Source organism: Haliaeetus leucocephalus, unplaced genomic scaffold (genome assembly GCF_000737465.1).
Source record: "Haliaeetus leucocephalus isolate CR32 unplaced genomic scaffold, Haliaeetus_leucocephalus-4.0 Scaffold678, whole genome shotgun sequence".
NCBI classification, from domain to species: domain Eukaryota; kingdom Metazoa; phylum Chordata; class Aves; order Accipitriformes; family Accipitridae; genus Haliaeetus; species Haliaeetus leucocephalus.
Window position 1 is genome coordinate 3,798,359 of NW_010973114.1, and position 10,751 is coordinate 3,809,109.

Here is a 10,751-nt window from a genome sequence, read left to right on the forward strand (position 1 = left end):
GCAGTGTCGGGGCGGCGGCGGGATGAACGGGACGGGCCGGGGGTCGTGCGAACGCGGCGGAGCTCTGCCGGCCGGGGTCCGACCCCTGGTCAGCGCCCTGATGTTCTCCGCCGGGCTCCTGGGCAACCTCCTGGCCCTGGGGTTGTTGTTACGTTGCCGGCGCGGTTCCCGCAACCGTCAGCCTTCGCTCTTCCACGTCCTGGTGCTGGCCCTGGTCGTCACGGATCTGCTGGGCACCTGCTCCGTCAGCCCCTTCGTCCTGGCTTCCTATCACCGCAACCGCACCCTGACCGCCCTGGCCCAAGGAGGACGCATCTGCCTCTACTTCGGCTTCGCCATGAGCTTCTTCGGCCTCGCCACCATGCTCATCCTCTTCGCCATGGCGCTGGAGCGATGCCTGGCCCTGGGGCGGCCTTACTTCTACGAGCGCTTTCTCAGCCCCCGCACGGGCTTGGTCGCCCTGCCCGCCATCTACACCTTCTCCGCCGCCTTCTGCTCCTTGCCGCTGGTGGGCTTCGGGCGGTACGTGCAGTATTGCCCCGGCACCTGGTGCTTCATCCAGATGCACCTGGACTACCTCCGGCACAACGGCGGCAGGGAGGCGTCCGGGTCGGACGTCACCTTCTCGCTTCTTTACGCCACCCTGCTCCTCTTCCTCATCCTCTCCGTGCTGCTCTGCAACCTCAGCGTCATCGCCAACCTGGCCCGCATGCACCGCCGCGGGCAGAAGACCCGCCGGCTGGCCACGCTCGAGCAGCCCCGGGCGGCTGGCAGCTGCGGCCGGCGCATGTTGTCCATGGCCGAGGAGATCGACCATCTCCTCCTCCTCTCCATCATGACCATCACCTTCGTCATCTGCTCCCTGCCGTTCACGGTGAGTGCGACCGCCTCTCCCCTGGGCCGGGGTCCCTCTCCCCAGCACCCCCTTTTCTCTCCCTCCCTTTATAGGGCTCCGCCTCGCTCCACGGCCCAAATCTTACAGGCCGAGGTCAAAGCTTAGCTCCTCCTGAAGCTTGGGAGACCCCAGCTCTGCCACAAACTCTAGCCGATCCGCACATCCTTTGGGGAACTGGGGGGACCACTCCCCATATCCCCAGTGCCGGGAGAAGGACGGGGTGGCAGGAGCAGAGGTGCCCTCCCATCCCACAGAGGCTCCGAGGCCGGGCAGCGTGGCTCAGGCAGGGTCTGGGGTAGGGCTCCCCAGACCACACGGCATCGCTGAGGTTCCCGGTGCTCACAGTGGAGGTGTGAGGGGTGGCAGAGCAATAAATTCGATATCCAAAGGTGGGGATGAAGGAGATGCTGCTGGGCTCAAGGCAGTGGGTGTCTGCACTGGGTGGGCAGAGTTATCCCAGATTTCTGTGGCAAGAGGGAAGGATGGAGCTGGAGACGTGGGCAGGCAGGAGGTCTCCACTCCTCCGCAACAACACCGGGGCGCGGGCACAGAGACGGGTGATTGCTGCGAACGGAGATCCGGCACGTGGGGCGCAGCACGCCTCGTCCCAAGGGTTGTGCCCGCATCCCGTGCCCTGTCCGTGCCCGAGGCTTCCCGCAGAAATACGGGGTCGAAACGCCACAGCCAAGTGAGGAAGGGGAGAGGGCGAGTCCTCTGACTCTGCCCTGGGGCTCTCCCCACCAAAGGTCCGCTTTTCATCCATCCAAGCCGTATCCCAGCAGCAGCATCACGGGCTCCAGAGCACCTCGAGCCACTCGTGTCCCCTGCCACTCATGTGTGCGAGCCCGCCGCCGCAGGAGGTCATTTTGTTCCCATTAGAAGCGAGCCCCACCAAGGTTGGGAGCGAAGCCAGCGCTAATTTTGTGCTTGTGGAGTTAAACAGACGCTACCTTCCCTTCGTGCTCCCTTTCTTTTCCCAAAGGAAAAGAAAATAACCACAGGCTGTAGCCAAGCCAGGCTGCCTGGGTTTTAAGACAGAGAAAAGACAAAGCAGTAATGTCCGGATGCTTGCGAGCATCCCGGGAGCTAGACTCAACATCCTGAGAGACACTTCAGCTCCCGTCAATGGGCCCACACGTGATGGGCAGCTCTCCCCGTGTCCTGAAAAAACCCCAGTTTGGGTGCCGTGGTCATTGCGAAGCAAGACCCCTTGGCGGGGAGATGCGGGCAGGGCCCTGCTGGGGGCAGATGGGGTGGGAAAGAGGCACTGGTGGGGATCCCATGGGCCCTGTGGTAGCAGATATAGTCTTATCCAGAAGCACAGCCAGCTTTTCTTTTCCCATCGCCTGGCTCCCATGTGGGGTGGTGTTCAGGCTGCGTTTTGGCAGCGTCTCAAACCAAGCCAGTGTCTCCTTGGTGTGACACTTTCTCTTCTGGCTGGGGCTGCCCCCAGCAGCAGGAGGAGCAGCCCAGGCACATGGACCCAGAGAGCATCAAGCCACAGTACCACAAAATCCTTCCCCCAAAAAAACTCTGAGCCCCGGGGCAACCCTTGGAAGTGCTGGGCTGTCGGCAGCCGTGGGTACCGGCTGCACCGCGGCCACCTCGTGTCCCAGGTTGTACCGTCCCTGGGTGGTACCCAACGGATCCCGGCCGGAGGAGGGATGCTCAGATCTCCCACACCCTCAGCTCCCATCCCTGGCTGAGCATCCCCTCTCCCCCGAAGTGAGGGGGTGGCGATTCGACCCGTATGAGTAAGGAGTGCTGAGTCACCCTTCCAGGAAGCCCCGTAAGCTGCTATGAGTCGGCACGTCGCAGGAAGGACCGGAGGGGTCCAACACCCCGCATCCTTTCCATCTTGAACGTTTCTTTGTCCTATGTGGTTTTCAAGGTGAGACCCACCGCTTCCTTGAGCAGCCTCCGCCTTAACTGCATTAGGGCTAAACGAAGCCTCGCTGCGTGTTGAGAGCAGAGCACAGGTCTGGCTTTCGTTAGCAAGAAGTTAATTTAAACCGGCGGAGGCGGCAAGTGTGCTGTGACAGCCCAAATCTCCCCAAGAAGCTGCCCGGGGGCCAGATCCTGGAAGCCCGGACGCGGCATTATTTCTCCTGTCGTGTTTTACAGATCCGCGCCTACGTGAACAAGTTCAGCGAGGCGGAGGACAACCACAGCTGGGACCTCCTAGCCCTGAGATTCCTCTCCATTAATTCCATCGTCGACCCTTGGGTCTTCGCCATCCTGAGGCCGCCGGTCCTGCGGTTCATGCGCTCGGTGCTGTGCTGCCAGGTGACCCCCGCGAGCCAGGACAGACGGACTCCGTCCCCCGCAAAGACAAAACTGGCAGCACGGCTGGACCCCGGTGGGCAGTAGATCCATCGGCCATTCCAGGAGACATCTGCCAGGTGAAGCACAGCCCTGACAGATGTTAACGAAGCTCTGCCTTATGGCCCATAAAGAGACGTATCTGCTGCAGGGTGGGCCAGGGTACGGGGTGGCCCAGCCGGGTGTCACCCCGTGTCTGGGAAGCCCCTGGAAAGCCAGTGTGGTCTCTGACGGGGCAAAAAAAATACAGTGGGACAAGATCGGAAGGGCTGATGAGTACCTGGATATCGCTGTCGCCCTTAGACGGGGCTGCTCCCGCCCGGCGAAGGGTGCAGGCTGCGTTCAGCGGAGCAGTCGGGGGGTGAAGCATGGGGGGCTTTGCTGTAACACTACTGCTGGGGGGGGGTGTCGGGGAGCAGAGCCTTCTGCTAGTGTGCTTCCCAGCAAGGTCCCCACGGTTGTTTCGGGCTGAAGGCAGTGTGCGGGCAGGGGTACGGGTCCTGGAGATGAGGCTGGGTGGCCACTGTTGCTGCAAGCACCCGTCTCTGCCCCCAGGTCCTTAGGGATCGGGTAGGAGAAGAAGGGAGCAGTGTATCCCCAAATATTCCCCTTTATTAGGTAGGCTGGCTGCCTGAGGAAATGCACTTTACCAGGTCTGTGTGCATGTCTGTCTGTCTGTCCCCCACTCCAGGGATTTTAGGCTCTGGTGGGTGCCAGCCCACCATGTCTGAGGGACACTGGGCAGAAAAAAAAGCCCAAAATTGTGGCACTTCCCTAGTGCTGTGATGGCAGCAGAGCTGCGTGGCCCCTCCTGAGCACCCATTTTGCAATTTTCTTTGCCCTGTAGTTTGCACAGGAGCTGACAAGGGGACTAAAGAGCCCGACCAGGGAACGAGAGGTTTCGGTCACAGCCATGCGCTTTACCCACATGCAGGGTGATGCTGCTGATGGGTTTTGGGTTGGCACGGAGGAGGGCTCATCCTCCCGGGCTGCCTGGCAAAGTGGTCTCAACTGCCCTCCCACCGGCTTGGGACAAACCTGCTCAGGGACATCATGTCTCTAGAGGTTTAATTAAAAAAAACAACAACAAAAAAAACCCAACGAAACCAAAAAACCCAAGTGCAGAAACATCCAGGTCACCAATCCTGCCCCATCGGGCAGCATCGTTCAGCGACGCTATTTTGTTTTGTGGGATGCCTGTTGCTTTTTGGGGCTCCAGGTTGGTCCCCACCGGGGTAAGGAACATCCAACCCCGTGGGCAAACTGGGTTTGTCCCGAGGCCCTCGCTGCCATTCGGAGTTGCTGGGGGGGGTTTCGTGGCTCCCGTTCGTGCAGCATCCGACACACACAGTGTCGTTGTGCTGTTGCCAGCGGGGCGTCTCGTTGTCCGTTTGAGAGCTGTAGCTCTGCTCAGAAAGCCCAAAGGTGCCGAGATTTGGAGCTTTTCTGCGGTTCGTTAGTTGAGGTGATGTAGAAAAAAAATATATGTTATTTAAATAATAAATGTCTCGCAAAGGAGCCTGCTGAATCACGTGTGGGTTTGTGCTTAAGATGCACCTCAGGGTGGATCTGGCTCCTGGTGGAAACGTGTCACCTGCCTGGAGCATCGGTGGGGTGAAGCCTCGGGGATGGGGGGAGAGGGCAGGAGGGGAGGCTGGGAGGGGAAACATGTGCCTCCAGTTTCCTAAAAAGTGAAAATAAACTGTGTTTTTTAGATGTGTGATGATATTTTGGCCTTACCTCTGCAAACTGGCCCCCGAGCTACAGAAATAGCCCCACCTCTGAGCTCTTCCCTCAAACTTGTATAACCCGAAGCCAGGGAGAGGCAGGCAAAGCTCCTACCTGTTATCAAAATACAAAAAAAAAAGAAAAAAAAATACTCACCCTAAAAAAAGGCAGAATTTATGTCACTTTTGTCAGGCAGCCAATATCCACAGGAAGTTTACTGGCCTCCAAAATGTGTGTGGGCAGATGTTAGGCATGGGCTGCTATTGCTCAAGCCTTGCCGGCGGGTTTCTGGCAGCACCCTGTGGCTGGGGGGATTTGGGGGGGGGGTGGAATTTCAGGGGAGGGTTGCAAGATGTGTCCTGTACATGGGACTGCAGCTGGGGTGCTCCCCCCACTGTCCGTGCAATTAAGTCTTTAACCCTGTTGCTGAGCCCTGGGTGTCCAGATTTGGCAGACTGGCACCCATCGCTCGGAGGTCGCGGTCACCCCCCTCCCCAATTATTTCCCCATCCGTGCATGCAGCAGCAGGAAAGGCACTTTTGGGGTTCAGGGCTTGTGCACCCTGTTGTGTCTTAGAGGGTGCTTGGCTTGAAAAGGAGCCAAAAGCTTTGGGAAGAGCCGTGGGTCCATGCGCTTTATTTGGCTGGATGGTCGTGACCTGGTTGCTCATGCTGGAATTTCGTGACCAGTTGCCTAACCCTCTTCTAAGCCAGAGGGAAAGGCTGCCTGGCATGCAAAAGATGGGAAAAAAAAAAAAGAAAAAAAAGCTATCACGTTGGAAATGGCGGGGGGGGTCACATCCTGCACAGACCAGCCTCCCGAGGCGTGTGACAGTGGTGGGAAGGGGACCCAGGGCCATCCATGGCAGCGCAGGGGACCACCCGAAGGCGGGATGCTCCCCGCGGCTCTCGCTCCAAGGATCTGCTCCCACCGGCTGCCAGCTCAGTTGCTGACCACTAATTGCTGGCTGCTTGTTTTTTTGGGAGGTTTATGGCTCGTCATGGGGAAACGCGAGGCTGGGAGACAACCTCCCAGCCTCCATCCTGCTGGGATCTGCTTTTTGCAGGGCGATGCTACAGTGGAGTCAATCTTGTGCGAGCTGTCCCCAGCAAAGGTCAACAATCCTGGCAAGTGGGGTCAGGGAAATGACTTGGCTGAAATTTAATGCAAAAATAAAAAAGAGAAGTCGGTTGTGAGCCGGGGAGTGGCTTGGTGCATGCAAGGAGAGGAACCCCCCCGAGACCCGAGTCCCTTTGCCGTGACGCATCCTGCAGAGACGGGTCCCTCACCCAGAGATGCTGTGGGACGCTGCTCTGCTTGGGGACCGCTCTTCTCGGGGAGAGAGGGGGTCTCAGCCCCCCCGAGTCGGGTGTGCTGGCTGGGCCCAACCCCTGAGCTGCTGGCCGTGGGTTACCGCTGGCTGCTGCTGCTCCCCCAGCCCAGAAAATGAAAAAAGCGATCAGCCCCTCCTGCTCCTTCTTTCAGATGAGTAAAGGGCCTTAATTAGAGCTCTGCGAGAACAAGGAGGGCCATGAATGTCTCTGTATCCTGAGCCATGAGCCTGCACAAAACACCGCTTTTATTAGCATCACACAGAAGCCATTACAAAAGCCAAATTAATTTGACTCACTTCAGCTCAATTGACATCTGCTCAGCTTAAATGCAAGGTGCCAGAGTGTCATTTCGTTGTCTGTGCTGACCCTTAATGGTTTTTTATTTCCATACCGGAAACCTGCCGGTGCCAGAAAGCACCAGGCAGATATTTACGTCTGCATTTCCATCTGGAAATCAAGCTGCCGAAGAGGAGCAAGGGAGAAGCCACCCGCTGGGGACAAGGGACGGCATCAGCTGCCCACCAGACCTCTTAAAAACGGAGAGAGACTTTCCGCAGCTGCCAGAGGGAGCGGGGAGCTGCTGGACGCAGGGAATTGGGACCCTCTCCAGCTGGCTGGAGCAGCCTGGGGGTGGCTCTGAGTTGCGCCCTGTGGCAGCGGGGAGGCTGGCGTCTGCCTTTCCTTCTGGGCTGTCTCCCTTAAAAAGGAAAACATGAAGGGTCCAGGCAGCGGGGCATGGTTTGGGTGGGAAATGATGGCGATGCAAGGCAGAGTTTTAGGGAAAATGAGCGTTTTTGGAGAGTAGAGAAGAAAGGAGGGGAGCTTCCTTCTCGCTCGCTCTTTTTCTGGCTTGTTTGGAACATCTCTGCATCTGTGTGCTGTCAGCAAGGAGTGAGCCTTCATTTTTCAGCTGTTTTGGCCTCCTGGCTGAGCCCGAGTGCTTCAGCCATTGCTTTACCCACGGGCCACAAAAGCCCCATGTCCCCATTCACGGGGGTCAGCAAACGTGGGCAACATTTGGGGACAGCCTACAAAGGTGGGTGATGTGATATACTGCGTGCGGCGTTGTGTCTGAGCCCGGCATCCCTATGGAGTGCCTCTGGGATGGCTGGTCCGGTCGGTCTTTCAGGAGGCTGGAAGGAAAGCAGAGCCCTGGGAAGAAGGGGAGAGTTGGGTGGGAAGCAGCTGCCCTGCCGAGGCGGCTGCGTTTCCAGGCAGAGGATGGGCAGCGAGCCCGTCTCCCCGGGCTCCAGGAGGGTGCACAGCCACGATAGCTATTAAATCGGATTAAATGAATTAGGCAAGGAAGTGACTTAAGGGAAGATGGCACGGCTGGGCTCCCAAACCAGCTTTGCAGCGGTGCCAGGGCTTACCTTGGCATCGGATGTCGGAGCTGATGGCAATTCCCCCACGGTTCGAGTGCAAGGAAAAGAGAAACATTTGGTTTTACAGTAGCTGCCTTCTGCTTTTGCAGCTGGTTTCAGATCTCTGCATCCCCACGTATTAATGTGAAACCTTTCCAGCTCCCCCAGGTCCCTCAGGTCACCCCACATCTCCCATTTTCCTGGATTTACCAGGTCCCTTTTTGGTCATCGGGGACTAACACCGAGCACTTTCCTCCTACAGCATCCCCAGAGGGGAGAGCTTGCTGTGTAAATCAGGCTGTTATTTTACCTTGCAGCCCAGTAAGCAAGGGTATCGCCCCTTTCCAGGAAGGCTGTTGGGGTATCCCAAACATCAGAGGCTTAAAATCAGAGCCTGCCGCCCAACACCAAGACCCAGAACGAGTAATTCGTGGCCTGTCCCCTGTCATTATGAGGGGTTATGAGACCTTGGAAGCAGCAGGGCTGTGGCAGAATTAACCTCTCTGCAGCCACATTTTCAAGCTTTTTTTTGCAATGTATGAATATAACAATTTTTTTCATTTTGGCTTTTTAGTTCAGCGTTGCAGGGGAGTGAAGGTCTCGGCTGAGTTTTTCCCCAAACTGGCTGAATTGCCACCATTTCGGCTGCTCGGGGGACTTGCTTGTTCCTGGCATGTTCCCGGGTCTCTGTCCCTCCCCGGTACTCGGTCACAGCTTCAGGAGCTGATGCATAAGGGAGGAATGCGGGAGGGACACGCAGCCCTCCTGCTGCCAACAGCTCCTGCGGGCTCCTTTCTCCCCGTAGCCGGAGCTCAGTGTGCCAGGAGGGTGAGCTGGAGGATGCTGGGGACGGCACTTGGCCCTGGGATGGCGAAGGCAGCCATACATCCCCGTTGGCCCCCGAGCCATAAAGCACATGCATGGGAAGGGCAAAAAAGAAGCAGAGCCCCCACTCCGGGTCCTCCCCCTCCGGCTGGGAGAACATGCTGCTGCTGGAAAACCAACCAAGAGGACAACCGACGCGCTGGGAAAAATCCAGCCGGAGCTTAGAGATGATCTACAACTGATTGAAAACACCAGGAGGGAAAGTTTTACAAACCCAACTGGGATGCGGAGCTAAAAATACAACTGCCGCGGCTCGGCGAGGGAGCGAGCCGTCCAAGGCCAGCGCTTGTTTGTTTGCTGCAGCGACATGCGCGCATGGCGGGCCTGGCAATCGCCCCCGGAGAAAGCCCTCTCCCTTAAGAGCATCCAGATGAGGCATGCGATAAGATAGATTCTCACTTGCTGCTTTTTATACAGCTGATGCGTACTGAAGGAGGACCCATTGCCTTTCTCCAAGTGGGAGAAGCCGGCGGCGAGGGCTGGACCGTGCTTCCCCGACGCTTACGGGCTTCGCCGTTGGGGCAAAGGCAGCGCGAGAGGTTCGGAAGGGGCACATTGGGTCCCTACTCAAAAAGCCGAGGTAGGCAACGTGTTTGGGGAGGCTCCTGGAAATTGCAAGGGTTTCCCATGCCGAGCTGCTTTTTTTAACCGGATTTCCCTGAAACGTGGAAACATCAGCGCCCATCAAATCCGCAGGGAAATGCCGCCAATCTGCCAGCGCTGGTGCAGTTCCCAAAGTGATCTAAATCTTCAAAAACAAGAGACTAAACACTGTAAAACTCATGTCAAGCATGTGGCTTTTAAGAAGGCCATAAAAGTTACGAGGCACCACTGAGCATGATGGATCGCTCGCCACCTGCCTCGCGTGCTAAACTCTGTGACCTCGCTTGCAAATCTCATTTATTAGGTAAAAAACGGGACCCTGCTAGCAGCCTCGTGAACTGAGCTCATGTAAGGAGGACAGCAAAGGCTTCTGAGAAAGTCAGACTATAAATCTGTGTAGGGTTTTGTGTCCCAGCACGGTGGCCGAGAGCAGCCACTGCCTGCTCTGCTTTTGCTGCGGTTCCCACTGAGCCTCTCCAGCTGCAGAATGTGACAGTTTGTGGCTGAAATAAAAAAACCTCTTAAAAAAAAAAAAACCACCTGAAAAAGCTCATTTCTCTGAGCAGCCAGTTTGTGAATGAGGTTCTGTCATGGTCGAAACACCAGCCTTCCAGTCCTACAAGTCTGACACACTGCATTTCTCTGCCTCAGTTTCCCCTCCGTGCTCTGGGACATTCTCTTCCCGACGTAGGAGCTGCGTGCCTCCCACGGCCGTTCCCCCCAGCACCCCATATCGACTGGGGAAACTCCAGAAAATTAAAAAAGGGAATAAAAAGGGGAAATAATAACGGTGAAACCACCTGCGTGCCGCAGCTGGGGATGGCTTCTGCTCCAGGGCACAGGGCTCTGGCATCCTCTGGCATCCTCCAGCTCCCAGCTGTGACCAGCTCTGCTCGTGTTAGCGTTGGCAGCTTTTGCAGCGACAAACGGTCCCTGCTCTGGCTCAGTTTTCCCTTCCCACAGCCAGCCCCAAGCTGCCGGCACCGTGCCGTGCCGTGCCGAGAGGAGCCCAGCCGAAGCTGCCGTGCTGGCCCCGGCTGTGTGAGATTCCCGCAAGGCTGGCAGAGCCGTTCCTCATGCTGAGCGTCCACAGATTTCTCTCTCCCACTGGCTACTCTAGAGAGCACCCACCAGATTCAAATATCTCCAGCTGGGCTTTTTGCAGCAGGCTGCTGAATTTTTTTTAATTTTTTTTTTTTTGTTGCATGGCTCTTTGCTTAGCTGGGGTGCTGGGGAGGGGGCAAGGATGCAAGAGGAAGGCTCTGATCCCCGCTGCCTCCTCTTCCTCTGCCTAGAGGCACCGAAATGGTGCTAGGAGAAACCTCCAGAGCTCATTGAGCCCATCACCCTCCCCAAACCTCCTCCAGCACCCATGTCCTCACTGTCCTCCTTCCTTTGCTGTCACTTCCACTGTCATTTCAACCCTAGAAAGCACCTAGAAGATGCTGAATAAGCAGCATAGCAATGGTTGGTGGAACTGGGATGGATGAAAACCACTAAGGATGCCATTTACTGAGAGCCCAATATCCCTGATACTGCTGCCATGGCGTGCCGGGGACAAGGTTTTATCTCTCTATGTGTGGGGGGGCAGGAGGAGATGGTGTTGGCCACAACAGATGT

The 10,751-nt window shown here is 57.1% G+C and overlaps 1 protein-coding gene across 1 annotated transcript; it reads left to right on the forward strand.

Annotated features, from left to right (window-relative positions):
* The first annotated feature begins 22 nt into the window (after positions 1-22).
* On the forward strand, positions 23-4,161 carry PTGER2 (prostaglandin E receptor 2 (subtype EP2), 53kDa). Its single transcript, XM_010579782.1, has 2 exons — positions 23-874; positions 3,020-4,161. Exons 1-2 carry the CDS (start codon positions 23-25, stop codon positions 3,263-3,265), a joined length of 1,098 nt encoding a protein of 365 aa, XP_010578084.1. The 3' UTR covers positions 3,266-4,161.
* The last annotated feature ends 6,590 nt before the right edge of the window (positions 4,162-10,751 follow it).